The sequence below is a fragment of the Oratosquilla oratoria genome, chromosome 26 (assembly GCF_046742065.1).
Source record: "Oratosquilla oratoria isolate Oo_2021 chromosome 26, ASM4674206v1, whole genome shotgun sequence".
NCBI classification, from domain to species: Eukaryota; Metazoa; Arthropoda; class Malacostraca; order Stomatopoda; family Squillidae; genus Oratosquilla; species Oratosquilla oratoria.
The window spans coordinates 6522158-6547702 of NC_134802.1; the positions used below are offsets into that span (position 1 = coordinate 6522158).

At 37.8% G+C, this 25545-nt stretch overlaps 1 protein-coding gene across 13 annotated transcripts in view; it reads right to left on the reverse strand.

Moving 5' to 3' along the window:
* The window catches only part of LOC143039374 (uncharacterized), a 1426499-nt gene that overhangs the window by 174585 nt on the left and 1226369 nt on the right, over positions 1–25545 (reverse strand). For all 13 annotated transcript variants that reach the window (XM_076209287.1, XM_076209284.1, XM_076209291.1 and 10 more), the window contains 3 exons: positions 437–584; positions 215–337; positions 22–95 (listed from right to left, as the gene is read on the reverse strand). In XM_076209287.1, coding sequence (XP_076065402.1) covers positions 22–95; positions 215–337; positions 437–584 — 345 coding nt within the window. The remainder of the gene's footprint in view (positions 1–21; positions 96–214; positions 338–436; positions 585–25545) is intronic.

The following is a 25545-nucleotide window of genomic DNA, read 5'->3' on the forward strand; positions in this document are numbered from 1 at the left end:
CATGTACATTTCAAATCATACCAGAGCAACAACATCTTCCACCATGCATGTCCAATAGTATTTATCTGTCAATCTCCTCAAGGTCTTTGTTCGTCCTGCAAAGAGAAGACACAAAATGACTATCTTGACACCGAAAGCCATTGGGTCTGATAATGAATAAATTTCATGATGCATGATATCTTGATGCACGATCTCAGTTGGTTGCTATACTTACCACAGTGTTCTCCCATGACTGGCATTACATGACATTCATCAAATGCCTTTGACCTTTCTTCTGCTGTATATAACACTAACCGTTTCTCTTTCCCTTCATTTCCTACATAGAACATATGAGAATCTGTGAAGTAAAAGTACACAATATATTATAATCTTTAACTAAATTCCTAAGTAATTTTCATTAATACTCCTTTCAATGAAATATATTGGGAAAGAGTACCTTCTAACATAAATTTTCTGGATGATTTTCTGATACCATTTTTCTCTGTCAACTGTACTGAGGGCAAGTACCCTCCAGTTTCCAGATAATGATGAATTTGACGTAGATGAAGTGCACTGTCTTTTCCTTTACGCACCATTTCTCCAGCCTGTAGTACAAGATAAAAATATTACCTCCTTAATGTGTAATTCATACATATACTATAAACCCTCCACATTTATGATTCAAAACAGGCATGTCTCACACATTTACTGAAATCACTGAGTCTCACACTATTCTTCCTCAGTGGAGTAAATGTAGATGCAAAATAGCCAATCTATATCAGTCTATTATCACACAGCAAAAATTTGAATCCTATGTAGTGGTGCATGTGCCCCCCAAAACAAAATCCTGGACAGAAAGTAATCATTCCAAAATATTAGAAGATACAAAATACAATTAACTAATATACTGAAGGACAGAGGAAATACAGTAATTATGGGTGACTTTAATTCAAAAGAAATATGTTGGGAGGAAATGACAGTGAAGGGTGGAGAGGAACTCTGGGGCAACATCCTGCTTGACATGACCATTGAATACACAATGACTCAGTGGATAAGGGAAAATACCAGATACAGAGGTAGTGAAGAACCATCAAGTCTGGACTTAATACTTATGACAGAGCCTGAAATTGTCGATAAAATTGATTACAAAACTCTGATAGGAAAGAGTGACCATGTACTAATAGAATTTGAATTGAAAGAGCAAATAGATCAAAGCAGAAATGATAAACATTGAATAGGAAGACTAATATACAACAAAACAAATTTTGAGAAACTCAAAAAATTCTTTCGCAATGCGAACTGGGAAAAATTCCTAAATGAAGAAACAAGGATGGAAGAGAAATGGAATATACTAAAAGAAATTTACAATGAGGGGGTAAATAAATATCTACATATATACACCAAGGCTTTTTCCTCCTTACAAGGGAGGTAGCCAAAAAGGAAAAGGCATAAAATCATTCCCACCCATTCCATCTCTGAATTCACTCCACACCCCTCCACCCTCCCTCCCATCTTAGCACCTCCTGGATGACGGGTCACCCCTGCATCTTGTCAACTGCCCTGGGTCAGAAGCAGTGTCGCAAGACACAGCACATCCACAGCAAGGCAGCTTTATTAAATCAGCGACCCCCCCTCTCCGTCCCCCCATGCATAAAAGGAGAGGACGGGGAGAAATCCCTTCGGGCTGCGTCAAATTTTGCTCACACATACTACCTCACCCCCCATTCCACCTCATGCATCACATCATCATCCATATACAACCATTCTCCATTCACCCCTATCTTCTGTCCTCTCCTGTCCTTCCTCAACAGACATTCCCCTCTTCCCCAAAGCCCCCTTCACCCCATCCATCCACCTCATCCTAGGACATCCCTTCATGTTCACTCCCTCCACATTTGCCTTCAATACCTCTTTTACTAGTCTTTCTTCACTCATTCTTTCCATGTGTCCAAACCATCCTAATACTTTTTCATCAACCCTATCTCCCAACTCCCTTTCCACCCCTGTTCTCCTCCTCACCTCCTCATTTCTCACTCTATCTAGCCTAGTAACCCCCATCATACTTCTCAGACACCTCATCTCAAACACATTCAAACTCCTTCTCTCTTCCTCTCTTATGTTCCATGTTTCTGCCCCATACAGTGCTGTTGGCACAATCACTCCTTCATACAGTCTCCTCTTAGCATCCATTCCCAAATGTCTATTCCTCATTACACTTTTTAATCCACCAAGGCATTTACTCGCTTCTCTCAATCTACATTCTACCTCCACCTTCACTCCACCTTTTCCTGCCACATTTGCACCCAAGTATCTAAAACTATCCACTTCCTCCAATCGCTCTCCCTTAACCTCTTCAGTACGGGCCTTAAATCTCGTGGGCAGCAGCCACTGCCAGCTGTACGACGTGTCGTAGTAATACTCGCATCATAAAATATAGTCACCGCTTATATCGATCGTTCTCTCTTTCACCCGTGAATTTTGATAACCATAGAAAATGTGATTAAAGACAGTTTAGAGAGTATGTCATTACACAGGGGCAACTACAATAAATATAATCAAGACGCCGATATGGCAGCCTCGCGTATCCACTTGCTCCTCATGCTGCCTACGTATGCGGCACCGTATGGAAGGGGTTAATGTTCACTTCCAGTCTACTGCCACTTTCACCCCTTGTACATCTCATCACCTTACTTTTACCCACATTTATCTTCAGCTTTCTTCTATCACACACTCTCCCAAACTGTCACCAACTTGAAAGAACATACATAAAAAGCTGGTACAACATAAGGTGTAGTGAGGCTAAGGATAAAAGAGAAAGCTTGGAAGAAATGGAAAAGAGACAAGAAAACAAGCAAATGGCAAATGTACATCAAACTAAGAAATGAGTATGTAAAAATATGCAGAGATGAAAAGAGAAACCATGAAAAAATAAAAGAAAAATGCAAGAACCCAAACTATTTTACAGGTATGTAAATGGCAAACTGAAGAACAAGAAATAGAAATGCTGTCCCAAGGTAAACATGAATATACAGAAGTACTGGAAATGGCTGAAATTATGAACAACCATTTCAAATCGGTATTCACAATAGAAAACTCACCTAACTGTGAGGAAATAGAGAGAGATGCCCCTCAATGAAAGAAATAATTATAACAAAAGGAAATAAGCGACCAAATCAAAACCCTTGACGTCAGAAAATCACATGGTCCAGATGGAATTGCAAATTAGATACTGAAAGAATGCATGGAAGAATTAACAGACAAAATATACAATATAATTAAATTCTCACTTAAAGAAGGAAAAATGCCACAGGACTGGAAAAAGGCAAACATTGTACCAATTTATAAGGGTAGAAACAGGGAAGACCCATCAAATTACAGACCAGTCTCCTTGACAAGCACAGTAGCAAAAATTTGCCAAAAGGTCATCAAAAATAGATGGGTTAAACATTTGGAAGAAAAATCCATACTGAATCTAAATCAATTTGGATTCAGACAAGATCATGTACAACAAACTTGATCTGCTTTTACTCAAGATTAATAGACATGATATAAGAGAGAGATGGTTGGGCAGACTGTGCCTTTCTGGACCTACAAAAGGCATTTGATAAGGTATCACAAAATAAACTAATAAGGAAGATAGAATCAATAGGTGGCATCAGAGGAAAATTATTGGAATGGATGAGAGACTTCCTGACTGGGAGGAAAGTGATAGTAGAGACAAATTCTCAAATTGGGAAGAAATGATAAGTGGTGTCCCGCAGGGATCAGTACTGGCCCCGATCATATTTGCTTTATACATAAATGATATGGACGAAGGAGTAGAGTGTTATATGAATTTCTTTGCAGATGACGCAAAAATACTAAAGTAAAAATGGAGGATTGCAACTCATTACAAGACTTGGACAAGACCTGGAAATGGACTCAAAAGTGGGAAGTGAAATTCAATATCAAGAAATGAAGTATAATGGAATTTGGGAAAAGTAAAAACAGAATATTGACAGATTATAAAATTGGTGAAGAGGTCAAAAAAGTAAACTCTGAAAAAGACCTTGGAGTGATGATCAGCAAAGACATGACACCGGATAAGCATATTAATAAAATAGTCGGAGAAACCTATAATTTATTGAGGTCAATAAAAGTGGCATTTGCCTATTTGGATGAGGAAATGATAAAAAAAAAAAAATTAACTACACTAATAAGACCAAAACTGGAGTATGCAGCAACACTATGGACACCCAGTACTAAAAAGAATATAAAGAAGTTAGAAAGAATACAAAGAGCAACAACAAAACTGGCACCAACTCTTTCCAAAATGACATATGAACAAAGACTCTCCAAATTAGAATTACCAACTCTGGAACAATGAAGGGAAAGAGGAGACTTACTATCTATAGAATTATGAAGGGAATGGAAATCTTAGATATGAATAACTTATTGAAATGGAACAAAGGAAAAACAAGAGGACAAGAAAAGAAATAAAAAAAGATAATTACAGAAGAGATCTGAAAAAAAAAAAAAAAAAAAAAAATAGCTTCCCACACAGAGTGATAGATACTTGGAACAAATTGAACAAAGAAACAGTGTGTGCAAACACTATTCAAGATTTTAAGAAAAAACTTGATGCTGAGAGATACAAAGACAGGTCACCACAAACATAGCTCCCTTTCCGTATAAAACAACTAGGTAAATATGTGGTGTCCTGCAAGGTTCAGTACTGGCTCCAATCATGTTTGCCATATATATAAATGACATGGATGAAGAAGTAGTGTTATATGAATTTCTTCGCAGATGACACAAAAATACTAAAGAAAGTAAGAACAGAGGAGGATTGTCAATCATAACAGTTAGACATGGACAAAATCTGGAAATGGACTCAAAAGTGGGAAGTGAACTTCAATATAAAGAAATGTAGTATAAAATTGGTGAAGAAGTAAAAAAAGTGAACTCGGAAAGAGACCTTGGAGTAATAATCAGCAAAGACATGACACCAGACAAACCTATCAATAAAATAGAGAAACCTTCAACCTATTAAGGTCAATGAAAGTGGCATTTGTCTACTTGGATGAGGAAAGGATTGAAAAAATATTAGCTACACTAATAAGACCAAAACTGGAGTATGCAGCAACACTATGGACACCCAGTACTAAAAAGAATATAAAGAAATTAGAAAGAATACAGGTAGTCGTCGACTTACGACCGAGTTCGGTTCCGACAGACAGGTCGTAAGTCGATCTAGACGCAAGTCGGTCTATATATATATACAGTATATATTACCCTTTATATATATATATATATATATACACATATATATTGTATATTATATTTAGCATACTGAAATAATCTTAGCATCTTTGAACTATGTTGTATAGTATTTTTAACCTTTTTATAATTTCATCTGATTTTCTTTGGGAAACATAGCCTGGGCCTAAGCATATTGAATAAAATCCTATCATCTTTGACCTATGATATTTAATACTGTATTTGTTAACCTTTGTATTATTTTACCATCAGACTTTCTTTAGGAAACGTATGCATACTGAATAGAATAGTTCTCGATATATGCGACTTCGATATATGCGAATTCGCGTATATGCGATTCAAGAATTTGCACCACTTTTCGATATGTGCGGGGATATATTCGAAGATATGCGATTTGACCAAAAAAAAAAAAAAAAAAATAGTCGCGGCCGATTATTTTTTTCAAAATACCTATTATATATTTGAAGTTGGTGCGCATAAAGCCGTGTGGTAACACTGGCTGCATCAGCTAGGTAGAGCTGGCATCACTGAGGCGTTATCACAACAACAACACCGGCAGCTGTACAGACGGCATCGTCTTAGGCATCCTTCCTGTTTCATAGGCCAAACCATTGTCTTTCTGCAGGTAATTAAGCTTTTTTGATACACAAATTAATTATTTTTTTCACAAACAAATTAATTTTTGATACTTATTACTGCCCCAATTAATTTTGTCAATTTTCACTCTCTGCAAGAATTATCGTTTATTCTCCGCACTGGATAAACTCTAAGCAGTAAGCCTGCCTGTGTATCTCCAGAGCACATCAACAGTCAGTTTAAAGGTCAGATATCAACAGATATACCATTCACTAAAAATCATCGAAAAAGTACTTTTTAAAAGCATACAAATAAAGTTTTTACCTATTACAGAAGAATTTATTCAGAAAATTCACTTTTAATTACGCCTCGCATACCACTTTTCCGAAGTCTAGATATTCAGAATAACAATATTGTTTGTTTGGCAACTGTGACGTCACGAACGCGGAATTCCCCGAACCTTTCCCGAAGCGCACGGGCGGAATGTTTCGAATAGCAGACGACGCAATGAAATGAAGACAAAACTGTTTTTTGCCAAATTTGATAAGATGTAAATGGTGGAATTATATAGAATACTGTCAGTATGTTTTTTTTATGTACATTAAACTGTAAATACAAAAAGTTATGGAAGTCTTGATATCTGACCTATAAAGGTCAGATATCAAGACTTCCATAACCTTTTGTATTTACAGTTTAATGTACATAAAAAAACATACTGACAGTATTCTATATAATTCCACCATCTACATCTTATCAAATTTGGCAAAAAACAGCTGTCTTCATTTCATTGCGTCGTCTGCTATTCGAAACATTCAAACAGCTGAAGAAAATACGCTTGGCGAAATAAGTGATGTTTACGGTAGCGTCTTTTCCCCGAGGTTAATACTTACATGTCAGAGAGTGTTAATGTATGTGTAATGCAGTATGTAAGCCCTTTGCCAAAATAAAATATGTAAAAAAAAAATAAAAAAAAATAAAAAAAATAAATAAAAAAAAAATCAATCCGAGTTGAGAACGTATCCCCCTTTTTCCCATAGGTTCAATAGTTCGATATATGCGAATTCGTTATATGCAGAACGGAACCCCCGCATATAACAAGTACCTGTATCTTTGAGCTACGTTGTTTAATATTCATTAACTTTTTTATCATTTTCGTTAGGAAACGTAGCCTAGGCCTACACATACTAAATAAAGTCCTGTCATCTTTGACCTACAAATACTTTTTTGTTGGTTACATTAAATTCATTGTAAAGCAAAATCAGGGGAAAAAAATTCAAAACACATTCTTTTCGTTTACGTACTGTACCGAAAATATTGTTATCGACAACAGACTAGGCATAATCAAAGTTTACTGTTACATTTTATATCGCAAAACATAGAAATACAAAATGCTGTACCGAACATTTTGTCATCGACATCAGCCTAGGCATAAAAATACTGTTACATTTTATTAATTGCAAAACCAAAATACAAAATGTAAGGCAAAATTAGAATTTTTTTTATTTATTTCAAAACACATTCTTTTCATTTACGTAATGTACCTAACATATTGTTATCAACAACAAACTAGCCTAGGCATAAAAAGTTTGTTATATTTTATTAATTGCAAAACATAAAAATACAAAATGCAATGCAAAATTAGGAAACATTTTCCTTCAAACAAACAAAATGAAAGAATATTTAGCTGGTTGGGATACTGACGCTGCCGGCAGCCTGCCAAAACTATCGTACTCGCGTCTCGCGGCGTGCAGAATAATAGTATTGCACTGCCAGCCATAACATTGCAATTCTATTACTCTATTAAATGTTTGATATCATTGCACCATCTCGTCGTCGTAAAGTCGATCAGTCGTAAGTTGCATAGGTCGTAAGTCGACGACTACCTGTACAAAGAGCAACAACAAAGTTGGCACCAATTCTTTTCAAATTTACAAAGATTGTCCAAATTGGAATTACCAACTCTGGAACAAAGAGAAAGAGGAGATCTGCTGACTCTACAGAATCATGAAAGGAATGGAAATTCTAGATAGGAGTGATTTACTAAAATGGGACAATGGAAAAACAAGACACGAAAAAAACAACTCAAAAAGGATAACTATAGAAGAGATTTGGAAAAAAAAAAGTTTCCTACACAGAGTACTGGATACCTGGAATAACTTGGATAAAGAAACAGTGTGTGCAAACACTATTCAAAATTTTAAGAAAAAATTTGATGTTTAAAGATACAGAGACAGGTTACCACGAGCATAGCTACCTTCCCGTATAATACAACTAGGTAAATACTCTCCCACACCAAAATTACCCTAATCCTGGCAGATAGACCATGAAAGACTAGAAAAAATGGAACTACTCACTCTGAAAGACCAAAGAGGTAACATTATTGCTGTTTTTACAACCCTAAAATGGGAGCACAAGCCAAACAGAGATGATCTCTTGGTATAAGCCACAAGAAGCTCAAAAGGGTAAATCATAGAATAAAAAATAATATATGTCTCAAGAATATCAAGAAATAGTTCTTCATACTAGATGCATAGTTGTAATGGATTCATTAAACATTCCTTGTATATTATACATGCATACTTCTATGATTACTATTGTATATTGATTTTATTATTGTCAGTGAATATTTGTGCCTTTTTGAAGGAGAACCAAGAAAATTGTGTATGTTTTCCTGTGCTATGGAGCTTGGCATCGGTTAGTCTTGGTCTCAACTCCAATGTGCAAGCATGTATTGTCTTTGTAGTGCTGTACAATTACCGATTTATTCATACTCAGTGTTTCATTGGCTACCCATATTATATAAAATGGTGGCAGCTTGGTAGAAAATATTTTATATTGAGTGAACTTTGTGTTTTGTTCATTATAAAGTGACATGTATTTCATATTTAATTAGAACATTCAAAAGTACTCCCAACGCAACTGTGAACTTTGTAGCCAGCCGGCACATTGTGCTTATATTGTGCATTTTCATTCTTTTCTCCCTTTCTAGTTTCTAGGGTTACAGGATTTAGTAACTTATAAGAAGTGATGGTGCTCAGGAACAGTGTATTTACAAGGTGCACCATGTGATTTTATGCCGGTAATATGCCATGAAACCCTACACCTATTGCCCCAATAGTAATTTGTGCCACTCAATGTCTGGAGCAGATGAAGGGCCTGGAAAGAAACTCAAAAAGGATAGTCATAGAAGAGACCTGAAGACAGTTTTCTACACAGAGTGATGGACACTTGGAACAAACTGGATGAAACAATAGTATGTGCAAAAAACCATACACAAATTTAAGAGCAAACTAGGCACTGCAAGATACAAAGGGAGAACACAACAAGAATAGCTCCCCTTCTGCCATTGCCATCAGTGAGTGGCACTCCATGAAGTCCCATTTGTTGAGCCCGTGTTTGGTAAGTGGGTGCCCTGCAGAGCAACAAAGGATTACAGAGGATTACAAAGGCGGAGCATGCCAACAGGAGACCTTTTGGTCCATATCTAGGTCGGATGCGAAAAAATCATTATAAATAAATGAATAAATAAAAACTATAATAATGTAAATAATAAATTGAATACAACCACTCCTCGTTTAACAACCTACTCGGTTAACAACAATGCAGAGTAATGACGGGCTTTATGACAGACCAATAGTGCTGGGCAAATACCGCTAATCTCAGTACCGGAATTACCGGTAAACAACAATGCCGTTACCGGAATTACCGATATTTTACCAGTAAAAGACTCGTGAGGAAGTAGTCGCCTTTATGACTTAAATCTTTAAACAAATTTCATCCTACTATGGTGTGTAGTCACAACCCCATTGCATATTCTGTATATTGAAATAAAGTAAAAATTTCGATAGCCAGTTCTATTTTGTTTACGATATTGTGTTTATGGAGATATCTGGCAACTCCTCCCACCAATCGGAAGCAAGCTATGATTCTCAACAGTAAACACATGATTTTGAATTTTATAGATATCAGTGCATTATCAAAGTTAGAGGTAGAAGCATGCCGCCTATCTACAGTATCCAGCCTCCCAGTTTAACTCTCTCTCCTGAAAAATCAATGTTTTTGTCCTTTAATAAGCTATATGTCTGGTTCTATTTTACATATTATTTTGATTGTTATGTCATTGTAAAGGGAAAAAGTCATACTTTTATTGGTGCTACTTTAGTATGCTATCTACTGCGCAAGTGAGTGAAAGGAGGGTGTCTGAGGGTGGGTGTGGTGTATAAACTTTTGTCCGCCTCTGCATGCATGGGTCTATGTTTGGAGGGTGCATGTGGGAGTGGGAGTTTTGTTAATACACACACATACACATATAAAGCTTTGACTAAATTGTAATACATGTTTTCTTAAAAACTAACCTAAACTGACTAATTTGTAATAGATGTTTTCCTAAAAACTGCTTTTAATGTTCCCTTGTTTTAATACTTATTTCATACAAATTAGCCCAGCCCGTGATCCAAAGACCAAGGTGAATACTCAAGGATATATTAGATTTCATTGTTAGCATATTTTTTATTTATTTCCTCAATTATCTTTTCATACAAATTAGTTCATATTCTTATTTAGAAACAGAAGCATATTGGCATTTTCATCACTAGCATATATATATATATATATATATATATATATACATATACATATATGAGTCTTCATTTGGCGACATGCGGAATTTTTCGATGAAATTTTCACAATTAATATAATTTTGTATGCTGATCACAGAAATAACATTAATTATATTGAGAAATTGACAAAAATGCAAAAAAAAAAAAAAAAAAATGGTTTTAATGGTAAAATAATTACCGAGACCTTAGCGGTACATACTTGTTTAATGGTAAAAGTTTAACCAGTAAAATTAGCGGTACAGTGGGCTGTCAGTACTGTCACTCAGTACCATCAAGCCGAGACGTGCTTACCGCTCTCTGAGTGTTATGGTATAGCTTATCGGTTAACGGAGCCTTAACGGTAGCAGAATTTTTGCTGGTAAGCTACCGTCAAGGTTACAAAGGATTACAAAGGCGGAGCATGCCGACAGGAGACCTTTTGATCCATATCTAGGTCGGATGCAAAAAAAAAAAAAGAAAAAAAAAAAAAAAAAAAAAAAATCATAATAAATTAAAACTATGATAATGTAAAAATAACAAATAAAATACATAAATAAATGCATAGGTATAGTTGAATAGGTATAGTAAATGATTATAAATTGACATATAACTAATAATAAATGAAAATCAGACAGACAAATTATAACAAAACAAAAACAGATAATATAACAAATTATAATCATTACAGCATCTTACTTAGGTATTTATCTAAATGATTCTTAAAGCTTCGAACTGAACTACATTGCACTACCTGTGCAGGAAGTTTATTCCATTCATTAACTACACGGTTGGCAAAGTTGTTTCTACCTACTTCCAAATTGAATCTATTTCCGGTCAGTTTGAGACCATTGTTTCTTGTCTGATTCTCATTCAATGTGAAAATTTGGTCACTTTTGATGTTGTCAATTCCCTTTAAAATCTTAAAGACCTGTATCAAGTCACCTCTGAGTCTACGCTTTTTTAGGGAAAACAGATTCATGTGCTTAAGTCGATTTTCATATGATTTATTTTTTATATTTGGAATCAGTTTTGTGGCTCGCCGTTGTACTTTTTCCAGTCTGTCAATGTCTTTAATGAGATTCGGTGACCATACGGAAACAGCATATTCCAAATGTGGACGAACTAACGATTTATATAGCTTGTTAATGAGTGATGGACTTTTGAAATCAAAAGATCGTGCAATCAATCCCAGAATCTTATTTGCTTTCTCAGAGGCTGAAATACACTGCTTGGATGATTTGAGGTCGTTACTGATAATTACGCCGAGATCTTTTTCACTATCCACTTTTGTTAACGAATTTCCAAATAACTTGTAATCGTACTTACTGTTATTTTTACCTATGTGCATTACCTTGCATTTACTTGTGTTAAATTTCATTAGCCACTTTTCAGACCATTGCTGTAATTGATCTAAATCTTCTTGAATATCTAATTGGTTTGAGTGATCATTTGCCACTCCGCACAGTTTTGTATCATCAGCAAATTTGGAAACAGTAGATTTTAGTCCATTGTCTATATCATTTATATATACTATGAATAGAAGTGGTCCAAGAACGGAACCCTGAGGAACTCCACTTGCAACATTTTTCCATCCAGAAGTTTTTCCATTTAAAACAACTCTCTGTTTTCGACCTTTCAACCAATTACTAGTCCAACCTAATAGGCTACCACTTATTCCATGCAAAGCTAATTTAGTAAGTAGTCTTTCGTGTGGGACGGTATCAAAAGCTTTTGCAAAGTCTAGATATATTAAATCTATATTGTTTCTTTTGTCATAATTCGAGATAACTGTGTTGTAGAATTCGAGTAAGTTAGTCACGCAAGAACGTTTCCGTCTGAAACCATGCTGGCTATCATTTATCAAACGGTTACTTTCTAAATGATATTCGATAGCATCTCTGATGATAGTTTCCATTATTTTTCCTACGATCGAAGTCAAACTTATAGGCCTATAGTTATTTGGTTTCTTTTTGTCACCTTTTTTTGAATATGGGAGTAACGTTAGCTAGCTTCCATTCTCTTGGGACATCTCCGGATATGATGGATTTCTTGAAAATAATTTCTAATGGAACAACAATCTCATTTTTCATTTCCTTTAAGATTCTTGGATGCCAACAGTCAGGCCCTGGTGTTTTATTAACTTTGAGTTTGTCTATACACCTTTTAATTTTTCTTTTGTTATATTTACCGTAGTGAGTAAGTTTACCCCAGACTTTTCACAGGTTTCAGTTTGGAATTCACTTTGAGGTGTTTTGTTTATGAATACCGAGCTAAAATAATTGTTTAAGATATTACACATTCCTTCATTTGAATATTCAAGTTGACCGTCAGCAGATAATAGTGGACCAATGTGATTCCTAACAACCTTTTTATCTCTAATGTAACTATAGAATTCTTTGGGATTCTCTTTGGATTTATCAGCGATGTTCATTTCGTATTGTCGTTTTCTTTTTCTTATTGTCTTTTTTAAATCTCTCTGTATTGATACATAACTTTCATAGTCATTAGATGCACCCGAGCACTTATATTTCTTATAAGCCTGTCTCTTTTTAGCAATACTTTTTTCAGTTTCTTTGTCGAGCCACTTTGGGCGAGCCTGATTTGGGGGACGTCTGTCCTTAAAAGGAATGTAAGTTTGAATCATCTTAGTGAGCGTATTTTGAAATATTTCCCACATCTGATCTACAGGCCTTTCGTTTAATTTCGCCTCCCAATCTGTAAGCTGAAGCTCCTGACGTAGTTCTATGAACTGAGCTTTACTGAAATCGGGTATTTTAGAAGCACAAGTATCTATTCTAAAATTGTTTAGGAGTTTGAATCTGACTAACTTGTGATCGCTATTTGCAACAGATTCACCGACTTCTACATCAGTTACCATGATTTCGCGGCTAGTGATCAATAAATCGAGCAAGTTTCCATATCTTGTGGGCTCTTTTACATGCTGAATTAAGTAATTGTCACCAAGAAAATCAATCAAGCGACTACCGATAAAACCCGTAACTATCGGTAGCTGCCCACCACTACCGTCAGTACCGTCACTCAGTACCACCAAGCCGAGACATGCTTACCGCTCTCCGAGTGTTATGGTATAGCTTATCGGTTAACGGAACCTTAACGGTAGCAGAATTTTTGCCGGTAAGCTACCGTTAAGGTTGTTACCGATAAAACCGGTAACTTTACCGGTAGCTGCCCACCACTACAGACCAATATTCGTTTAACGTAAGTCTCCCAAAGTTACGACGTCGTGTACGATAAGTTGGCCGAGGCAAATTTGTATGATGTTAAAAAATGAACTTGTACAGTGGATATTAGCTGTGAGGTAAAGTGTTCTGAAGCTTAGGTCTACATTACCATCCTGCAAGCTGCAAAAACTACCTGGGGTACAGTATCTACCGGTATTGGTAAAAAAAAAATTTTGACCATGGGCGCAATATAACAATAGAAAATTAATTATTAATTTTGTAATTTATAATGTATTAACGTAATATGCAATTTTGTGAGCGGAAATAAAAAAACAAAAAAGGTGCTAAAACAGATTTCGTAAGTAACAAATTCATGTCGGACAAATGGTACACCATGTTTGTTATGATAGATGCCGACGTCGAAGAAATGAAAGGATGATAAATTCGTTTAACCTAAACTAAACTAACCTAACCTGTGTTTAATAAATCATTACCTACAAATTGAATGTCATCCGGCTCGTCCTCGTTGTCATCGTCATGAGAGACGTTGGCGGGCTTTTCAACCACTCTCTCAGCTTGCGGGGCATACAAAGTTCTTGCAGCTTGAAGGAATGCATGTATCTCCGCTCCATAACATTCCTTCAAGAAAATATACCTGGCGAGGTACTATCGGAAGTACCGAGGCCGTCAATTGACACGACAAGATGGCGTCCCGATCCTATGCTACCAACTTCATTCATTAGCATATTTGCTTGTAGCAAGGCATTTTTTATTTTAATTTCCGCCCACAAAATTGCATATCACGTTAATACATTTTAATTTACAAAATTAATAATTAATTTTCTATTGCTATATTGCGTCCATGGTCGAAACTAAAAAAAATACCCCGGTATTTAATATGGAATGTCAGCATACGCGGATTTGGTCATACAGTACACGGTAATTTCAGGAACCTAACCACCGTGTTATTTGAGGGCTTTCTGTACTATCAAAACAGTAAATAAAGCTTTAATGTATTGTATAAAAGAGGGAAAATACACAAAAATAAAGATACATGTATTGCTGGACATTGTACATACAGTACATGTACGTAAATGTATACACTTTCGCTTAACGACCAATTCGGTTAACGACGGCGACGCTGGTCCCAATTGTCGTCGTTAAACAAGGAGTGGTTGTATGTAAATAAATGCATAGGTATGGTTAAATAATAAACAAACGGGTAAATAGTAAATAATAATAAACTGACATATAACTAATGATAAATGACAATCAAGCAAATAATGATAAACTGACAAATGATAAAACAAATGAACAAATAATATAAAACAAATGATAATCATTACAGCATCTTGCTTAGATGTTTATCTAAATGATTCTTGAAGCTTCAAACTGAACTACATTACACTGCCTCTGCAGGAAGTTTATTCCATTCATTAACCACATGGCTGGCGAAGTTGTTTCTACCCACTTCCAAATTAAATCTATTTCCAGACAGTTTGAGACCATTATTTCTTGTCGGATTCTCATTCAGTGTGAAAATTTTGTCACTTCTGATGTCAATTCCCTCTAGAATTTTAAAGACCTGTATCAAGTCACCTCTGAGTCTACACTTTTTTAGGGAAAACAGATTCATATGTTTTAGTCAATTTTCGTATGATTTATTTTTTATATTTGGAATCAGTTTTGTGGCTCGCCACTGGCTATAGCCAATCATTTTGCTCTGCTGGAAGATGAGGGGACTTAAAATCAGGAGTTCTTGTTGGTGGGGGACTCCATGGTGCGAGGCTATGACGACCTCCTACAGCAGAAAACTAAACGACATTGCAAGCTTCTATGTCAACTGGGCTGTGGGATCGCTGAATGTACCCAGACCATCAGGAAGCAAAGGCAGATGAACACTGTTACAATTGTTCATACGGGGAGTAACGATGTGGGTAAGGTGAGATCAGAGGAACTTGTTTGGAATTTCAAGGTCCTCCTTCAGGAGATGAACGAACATGGGAGCTGTCATGTAGTCAGTGAAGATCTGTCACTGAAGATCTATGCTGGCTCGTGTTGGAACAGTAGAGCCATAGGGATCGATGAGAGGATATCACAATTGTGCACACAACTGGGATACCACTTTCTTGATCCTTGGCATCTCTTTTCCAGGCATCATGACCTTTATGCTTCTGATGGGATCCACCTTACATGCAGAGGCAAAGATGATCTTACAAACCTCATTGTGGGAGTTTGTAATGAACTAGTTCTTTTTTGGGGGTAGAAACTCAAAGGGAAGGAGAAATAGAGTGTACTGGGGAAACAGAGTAGGGTATAGCAATAATGTAGAGCAATATGTCAGTATAGAACAAAATATAACTTTAGGATATAACATCTCTTTAGGACAAAATATCACATTAGGAAGTAATGTCAAAGGACAAAATATCATGATGGGATGTAATGATTGTGGAGGACAAAATATCATGACGAGATATAATGATAGGAGGACAAAATATTATGATGGGATGTAATGATAGTGGAGGACAAAATATCATGATGGGATGTAATGATAGTGGAGGATAAAATATCAAAATGGGATATAATGATAGAGGACAAAATATCATGGTAGGATATACTGTCAGTGGAGGACAGAATATCATTCTAGGAAGTGATGCCAGACAGAATGTCAATGAACGATGGGTGGCTGGTGTGGAATACAGTGATGCAGGGGGGTCAAGGTCGTAAGAGATCGGATGACCGTGAGTGACCAGATATCCATGATGGGGCAAATGTCCATGAGGCAATGAATATTAATGAAGGACCAAATATCAATATAGAGCAAGGCATCAATAAGGAACAAAATTATAATGTAAAGCAAGATGTTGAAATTCAAAACATGTCAAAAAGAAATAATCACGAGTTTCTTAAAACGATGTACAGTACTTTAATACTCATAGTATTAGGAGCAAATTCCAAGAAATACAGGCATATATCAAAAGCGAAAATTTCAATATGATAGAAATAACTGTGATGTGATTAAATGGTGGAGTGTTTGAAGCTGAGTTTAATACTGTGGAATTTAAACACTTTCATCAGGATAGAAAGCACAAGAAAGGTGGGGTGTTCTGTTGTATGTTAGAAGCAATGTCCATGCCTGTGTTTTAGAGAAAGTAAAACAGGATGCATATGATACCATGTGGGTAGAATTAACACAAACAAATGGACAAAAAATTAAGGTAGGTGTAATATATAGGCCAAAAACATTATCATTATCAGACGATAAACTGTTGTTTCAAGCACTGTCAAGTTTCTGCAACCAGGACTTATTGATAATGGATGATTTCAATTTTACTGACATTGATTGGATGACCCTAGAACATGGCCATCTGGGTAATTGCTGGATAGATTTTCTCAGTGACAATTTCATAGTTCAGCATGTAAAAAAAAAAATAAATAAATAAATAAATAAATAAATAAGGGTCCAAACCATTCTATAGATATGTGAATGGTAAACTTAAAAATAAACAGGAAATGGTAAAACTACATCAAGAAAATATAGAATACACAGAAGATCTAGAAATGGCCATGAGTGAGATAATAACAAAAAGGAATAATGGAACACCTATCAAATCTTGACATCAGCAAATCACATGGCCTGGATGGAATCGCAAATTGGATTTTAAAAGAATGCAAAGAACTAATAGACAAAACATATAACATAAATTGCTCACTTAAAGAAAGAAAAATACCACAAGACTGGGAAAATGCTAACATGGTACCAATATATAGAGGAGGAAACAAGGAAGAACCAACTAACTATAGACCGGTCTCACTAACAAGCACTATAGCCAAAACTTGTGAGAAAATTATCAAAAACAGATGAGTAAAACACCTGGAAGACAACAATATAATAAACCCAAAACAATTTGGGTTCAGACAAGGAAGATCATGTACCACAAACTTAACGTTTTTACTCAATACTAATAAATATAGTGCAAGAAAGGGATGATGGGCTGATTGTGCTTTCTTGGACTTAAAAAAAGCTTTCGACAAGGTACCACATAAAAAATTTAAAAAACTGGAACATATAGGAGGGATACAAGGGAACGTCTGGGGTATTGGCTGCTTGTTATTGTGGCAAAGTAGCATGCAGTTGATACTTTAGGGTCTATATGGGGCGCCCCTACGGACCAGAGCCACACATCATTTTGTCTATGATAGAGGAAAACTCTTCATAGAGAAATGATGACACTTTTACACTATGACTGTCCCTCCGTTATGCTGTCCTGTACCATTTCTCTGAGTATTCACTTTCTGCTGTGGGGGAATTCCCTGTGGTGGGGGAAAAGAATACTGCCACCAAGTATTTCCACTTGGTTCGTAAGAGGCGAAATGAAAGGGACGGGGAGTGGGACTAGGCATCCTTCTCCTTGTAGCCCCACAGGGGACATTCCTAAACAAAAAAGTAAAGGCATAAGAGGGTCTGGGAGTTTTCCGACCAGCACCCTAAGGTTTAGGTCTTTTAATGTGTGTGGATATGGTACAGATGAGAGTAAAAGGGAAGAGATAGGTAGTATGTTTGTGAGAAGAAAGATGGATGTGTTGGCTTTGAGTGAAACTAAGTTGAAAGAGAAGGGTGAGTGTAAGTTTGGGAGTGTAAGTGGGAGGTTATCAGGAGTGAAGAGAGGGCGAGGGAGGGAAGGGGTGGCTATTCTAGTAAGTGAAGAGATAGGTAAACGTGTAGTGGAGTGGAACGAGGTTTCCTCAAGGATAATGTGGATGAAGGTGAAACTGGGAAAGGAGATGTGGGTCTTTGTAAGTGCATATGGGCCTGGCAGTGGGAAGAGTGTAGAAGAAAGGGAGGCCTTTTGGATAGATTTAAATGAGTGCATAGAGGATTTAGGGAGAAATGTCAATGTATTAGTACTGGGAGACCTTAATGCTAGGGTAGGAAATGGTCCAATTGAAGGAGTGGTTGGGAAATGTGGAGTTCCAGGAAAGAATCGTAGTGGAGAGTTGATGGTGGAAATGTGTCTAGAGAGTTGATGATAGCAAATACAGTGTTTCGGAAGAAAGTCAAGCATAAGTACACATGGGAGAGGGTGGTGGATGGAAGGGTGGTAGATAGAGCGTTGATGGATTATGTAGTGGTAAATAGGACTATGATAGGAAGAGTTAAGGATGTACATGTGCTAAGGGGAGAGGGTGGGGGAATATCAGATCATTTTTTGGAAGGTAACTTGCGAGTGGAGGATAGATGGAGAAAGAGGAAAGGGACAAAAGGTAGGGAGGTGCTTAAAGTGAACTCTTTAAATGAAAAGGAAAAGGAGAAGGAGTACAAGAAGAAGCTGAAGGAGGTGTGGGAGGGAGTGAAGAATAGAGTAGAGCTAGGTGTGGAGGAGGAATGGGGATGGTTCAAGGAGGGAGTCACAAAGTGTGCAAAGATGGTGTGTGGAACAAGAGGGACAGGAGGAAATAGAAGGAAGGGTAGTGAATGGTGGGATGAGGAAACAAAGAAGGTTGTAGAAGAGAAGAAGTGAGCTTTCACAGATTGGTTACAAAATAGGACGAGGGAGTCATACGAGAGGTACAAAGACAAGAAAAGAGAAGTAAAGAAAAAGGTAAAGGAGGCAAAGAGGAGAGCAGATGTGAAGTGTGGTAAGAGTATGACAGAAAATCTTGAAAGTAATAAAAAGATGATTTGGAAAGAAATTAAGAGAGGAAGAGGAGGCAAATCAAGTAGAGAAGAAAAGGTAAAATGTGCAGATGGAGAGATGATAATGGAAGAGAAGGCAGTAAGGGGAAGATGGGCAGAATATTTTAGGGAGTTGCTAAATGTGAAGGAGGATAGGGAGGGAAAGATAGTTGCAGTGGGAAATGTTAAGAAAATGAGAGTGATGAATGAGGAAAATGGAGGAGAAATAAGGAAGGATGAGGTGAAGGCAGTTGTTAAGATGATGAAAGCAGGTAAGGCACCTGGTCTGGATGGATGCCATGCAGAATGTCTAAAAAAAAGGAGGTACAGTGATGGTGGACTGGCTGGTGAGGTTATTTAATGTTTGCTGGAGAGAGGGTAGAGTGCCGGAGGACTGGAGGAGTGCCTGTATAGTTCCTCTTTACAAGGGGAAAGGGGACAAGTGTGAATGTAGTAGTTTCAGAGGGATTAGCTTGTTAAGTGTAGCTGGGAAGGCTTATGGGAGGATCTTGATTGAGAGGAACAGAGGGAGTAATTGGTGAGGAAGTGTGGATTTAGGACGGGTAGAGGTTGTGTAGATCAGATCTTTGTGGTAAGACATATATGTGAGAAAGCTATAGGAAAGGGGAAGGATGTTTTTTGGGCTTTTATGGATCTGGAAAAGGCTTATGATAGGGTAGACAGAAAGGCACTGTGGGAGGTTATGCAGATATATGGGATAGGAGGAAAGCTTCTAGGAGCTGTCAAGGGTTTTTATGAGAGTAGTAGAGCTTGTGTCAGGATTGGAGGTAAAGGTGGGACTTTGTCAAGGATGTGTTATGTCGCCCTGGCTGTTCAACTTATACATGGATGGGGTAGTGCGAGAGGTAAATGCAAGGGTAGTGGGTCAGGGATAGGAGATGGTTAAAGAAAATGGAGAAAAGTGGGAGGTGAGCCAGCTGTTGTTTGCGGACGACACTGCGCTTGTTGGCAGGATCGGAGGAGGGACTGAGGAAGTTGGTGACAGAGTTTGGGAGAGTATGTGATAGAAGAAAGCTAAATGTGGATAAATGTAAGGTGATGAGATGTACAAGGGTTGAAAGTGGCAGTAGACTGGAAGTGAGCATTAAGGGAGAGCGACTGGAGGAAGTGGATAGTTTTAGATACTTGGGTGCAAATGTGGCAGGAAAAGGTGGAGTGAAGGTGGAGGTAGAATGTAGATTGAGAGAAGCGAGTAAATGCCTTGGTGGATTGAAGAGTGTAATGAGGAATAGACATTTGGGAATGGATGCTAAGAGGAGACTGTATGAAGGAGTGATTGTGCCAACAGCACTGTATGGGGCAGAAACATGGAACATTAGAGAGGAAGAGAGAAGGAGTTTGAATGTCTTTGAGATGAGGTGTCTGATGTATGATGGGGGTCACTAGGCTACAGGGTCTAACAGATAAATCCGTACAACTTCTTATCACATGTTTTAAGATTAATATCTCGGGTTATAATAAACAGAGTTATGAAATTTTCAGTATATTTAGAAAAGGCAATACGAACAATGATTTCATTCAATGTAACCACCTTCAGCTGTTATGACGCTTTCAACGCGTTTACGAAACTTGGATACAGCGTTGATGATCTCAGACTTTGATAATGAACCCACAGCCTTCTTGATGTCTGTCTTCAGGGTTGTTATACTTCTGTGTGGCTTGTCACATGCCTTGGCCTCAATTCGCGCCCAAAAATAATAATCTAAAGGGTTTAGGTCTGGCAAATTTGAGGGCCACAACTCTTTGTTCCAGAACTGCACATTTGACCCTTCGAGAAGGTTGGTGGTCCTCTTCGCTGTGTGGGCTGGAGCAGAGTCTTGTTGGAAGACAAACTGGTTGCCACTAGCCTTATCTTTCATACAGGGTATTATTTTCTCTTCTAGAACTTTGCAATAGACAACAGCATCGACTTTCTCCTTGTTGTTGAAGAAGTGAGTGAAGACGTCCCCCTCAGTTGACACCACACAGAGCACCATGACACTTGCTGGTTTCTTCGTCGTTGTCTTGTGTTGAACCTCTGAGGATGAGGAGGCTATCCAGCGATCATTCCGCTTATTGAAAGTCGCATCAACCGTGAAAATCTTCTCGTCGGAAAAAAACTTGATGACTGAGCCATTCGACTTCATCCAGTTCAACAGCTTTTGGCACCTGGTCAAGCAGATTTCTTTCATTTTTCGTGTCAAAAGATGTCTTTTTCCTTGTGAGAATGAGGTTAATCCCAATTTCTTTAATGCTCTGTGAATTGTCATTGTGCTGACACCTCTCTTCTTTGCCAATGTCGATAATGGTAAGGCTGGATTTGCATTGACACTTCTCTTGAGACCAGCTAAAAAGCGAGGTGTTAGAATTCTGCCCCTTCTGGGCTTGTGAGCAGCTCGTTGGTCTTCGCCGGTCTCATCAAAACGTTTACAAACATCGTAAACAGTTTGTCTGGAGTATTTTAGCATCCTCATTATGGTGCTAGGAGTGTGACCCGCGCGACGAAGTTCGCATGTGGCTGAACGTTTGGCTTGTTCCATTACTTAATGTTTATTGCACCGGTGCTAGTATACAACTGGCTAAATTATTAGACAAATGGAAGTATCTGGAAACAATCAGAATTGCCATATGTTACTTTTTAAGTGCTTAAAACCTCTTCAAAGTTTGTACGGATATATCTGTTAGACCCTGTAGATAGAGTGAGAAATGAGGTGAGGAGAAGAACGGGGGTGGAAAGGGAGTTGGGAGATAGGGTTGATGAAAGAGTATTAGGATGGTTTGGACACTTGGAATGATGTGGAGGGAGTGAACATGAGGGGACGTCCTAGGATGAGGTGGATGGATGGGGTGAAGGGGGCTTTGGGGAAGAGGGGAATGTCTGTTGAGGAAGGACAGGAGAGGACAGAAGCTAGGGGTGAATGGAGAATGGTTGTATATGGATGATGTTGTGATGCATGAGGTGGAATGGGTGGGGGGATGGGGGGTGAGGTAGTATGTGTGACAAAATTTGACGCAGCCCAAAGGGATTTCTCCCCGTCTTCTCCTTTTATGCATGGGGGGATGGAGAGGGTGGGTCGCCGATTTAATGAAGCGGCCTTGCTGTGGATGTGCTGTGTCTTGCGACACTGCTTCTGACCCAGGGCAGTGGACAAGGTGCAGGGGTGACCCGTCATCCAGGAGGTGCTAAGATGGGAGGGAGGGTGGAGGGGTGTAGAGTGAATTCAGGGATGGAATGGGTGGGAATGATTTTATGCCTTTTCCTTTTTGGCTACCTCCCTTGTAAGGGGGAAAAAGCCTTGGTATATGTATGTACAAGGGAACCTACTAAAATGGATGGAGGATTTCCTGATTGGTAGAAAGATGAGATTAATACTCAGAAAAATATTCAGGTTGGAAGGTGATTAGTGGAGTTCTGGAAGGATCTGTATTGGCTCCAATAATGTTTGCTATGTGAATGACATGAATGATTATGTGCAGTGTTACATGAGCTTCTTTGCAGACAACACTAAATTGTTAAGGAAATTAAAACTGAAATGGATTGCAAATCACTATAGGGAGACCTGAATAATGTTTGGAAGTGGAGTTAGAAATGGGAAGTGGACTTCAATATTAAGAAGTGTAGCATAATGGAGTTTGGAAAAAGTAAAAATAGAATATCAGGACAATATAAAATTGGAACTAAGGAGGTAAAGAAAGTAGGATCTGAAAAAGATTTGGGAGTAATTATCTCAAATGACTTGTCCTGTGATAAAAAAAAAAAAAAAAAAAAAATTGTCAGAGAATCCTATAACTTGCTAAGATCAATAAAAGTGACATTTGCATACTTGGATAAAGAAATTATAAAAAAAAATATTAGTCACACTGATAAGGCCCAGACTAGAATATGCAGAGACATTGTGGTCATCCAGTACCAAAAAGAATATAAAGAAAATCAAAAGAATCCAGAGAGCAGCCACAAAAATGTACTTTCAAACTTGTCATATGAGGAGAGACTGACTAAATTGGAGTTACCGACTCTGGAGCAAATGGGGGCCTGTCCGGGATCATTTATGTCATGCCCTAAGCTCAGTTTTTGTGTGTTACATCAAACTCTAAAACAGAGTTTGAGTAATTCATACAATCCAGAGTCTCAGAGAAGAATCGCCCCTTTATAGATACATCCAACACGCCAGGATAAAGAAAGATATACAAAATCACTGAAATATTTACTAACACAACTAGTGAGAATATCTCTTACTTACAAGTACCGACAATGCGCAGAGGTCGAGTGCGGAGGGAGCAGTGTGGGTGACCTCACCCCCTGATTTATACCCCAACCGCACAACACAAGTGCTATTGCCCAATGCCAACTTATCTTAATATACATTTCCTATCTCTATCCACCCAACTCCACACATCCATTACTTCCTTTATTTATGCATGGAGAGGGTTCACAATAATTCCCTAGCTTATACCTTAACCTACAAGACAATGAGGTAGAAAGGAGGGGAGGCACTACTTCGCCTTCTTCTCGATTCACGCGCCACTTGACCTCAGCTAGCGGGCGGCGTTGGCTTCGTATCACTCCGCCGCTTGCCTACGAGAGCTTTCGCGCGCGTTCCAGGTCAACGGCCTTAGCGGACAAGGACTCATTGTTCATTCTCACACAAAGGGGTAGCATAACACAGTGTAATTATGCTCAAGGAATATATATGTCACATCACGAGTATGAACCCAGTGTGACGTGACAATACCCTATTCAGATCTTCTTGCAGTGCTTCACAGTCCTTATTATATATGTGTATATGTGTATTTACCTAGTTGTATTTACCTAGTTGTATTTTGCGGGAAGGGGAGCTATGCTCGTGATGTCCCGCCTTTGTATCTTGCAGTGTCTAGTTTGTTTTTAAACTCATGAATGGTTTTTGCGCATACTATTTCATTGTCCAGTTTGTTCCAAGTGTCCAAAACTCTATGAGGAAAACTGTTTTTCTTCAGTTCTCTTCTATAGCTATGTTTTTTTATTTTCTTTCCATGTCCCCTTGTGTTTCTTTTGTCCCAGTTAAGTAAGTTCTCTCTATCGAGTACCTCTGTGCCTCTCATGATTCTGTAGATGGTCAATAGGTCACCTCTCTCTCTTCTTTGCTCCAGTGTCGGTAACTCCAGTTTAGCCAATCTCTCCTCGTATGATAGGTTTGCAAGTGCAGGTGCCATTTTTGTAGCTGCTCTTTGGATTCTTTCTATTTTCTTTATATTCTTTTTGGTACTGGGGGACCACAATGTCGCCGCATACTCTAATCTAGGCCTTATCAATGTAACCAATATTTTTTTTATCATGTCTTCGTCCAAGTATGTAAACGCCACTTTTATTGATCTTAGCAAGTTGTAAGTCTCCCCGACAATTTTGTTAATCTGTATATCATAGGACAAGTCGTTCGTGATTACTCCCAAATCTTTTTCGGATCCTACTTTCTTTACTTCTTTGGTTCCAATTGTATATTTTCCTGATATTCTGTTTTTGCTTTTTCCAAACTCCATTATGCTACACTTCTTAGTATTAAAGTCCACTTCCCATTTCTGACTCCAGTTCCATACCCTATTTAGGTCTTCTTGCAGTGCTTCACAGTCCTCATCAGTTTCTATTTTCCTTAGCAGTTTGGCGTCATCGGCAAAGAAGCTCATGTAGCAGTTCATGTCCTCGTCCATGTCATTCATATAGATAGCAAACATTATTGGTGCCAGCACAGATCCTTGTGGTACTCCACTGATCACCTCTTTCCAATCTGAATATTTTTCTCTGAGCACTATTCTCATCTTTCTACCAGTCAGAAAGTCCTCTATCCATTTTAGTAGGTTTCCTTGTATTCTTGCTATGTGTTCCAGTTTTTTTTAGTAGTTTTCTGTGTGGTACTTTGTCAAAGGCTTTTTGCAAGTCTAGGAATGCACAATCAGCCCATCCATTTCTTTCTTGCACTATGTCTATTAGTCTTGAGTAAAAGCATATTAAGTTTGTGGAGCATGATCTTCCTTGCCTGAATCCGAATTGTCTTGGGTTTAATATGTCATTGTCTTCCAGATGTTTTACCCATCTATTCTTGATTATTTTCTCACAAATTTTGGCTATAGTGCTTGTTAGTGATACTGGCCTATAGTTGGTGGGTTCTTCTTTGTTTCCTCCTTTGTGTATTGGTACAATGTTAGCGTTTTTCCAGTCCTCGGGTATCTTTCCTTCTTTGAGTGAGCTGTTTATCAAGATGTGTATTTTGTCTGTTAGTTCTTCTTTGCACTCCTTTAG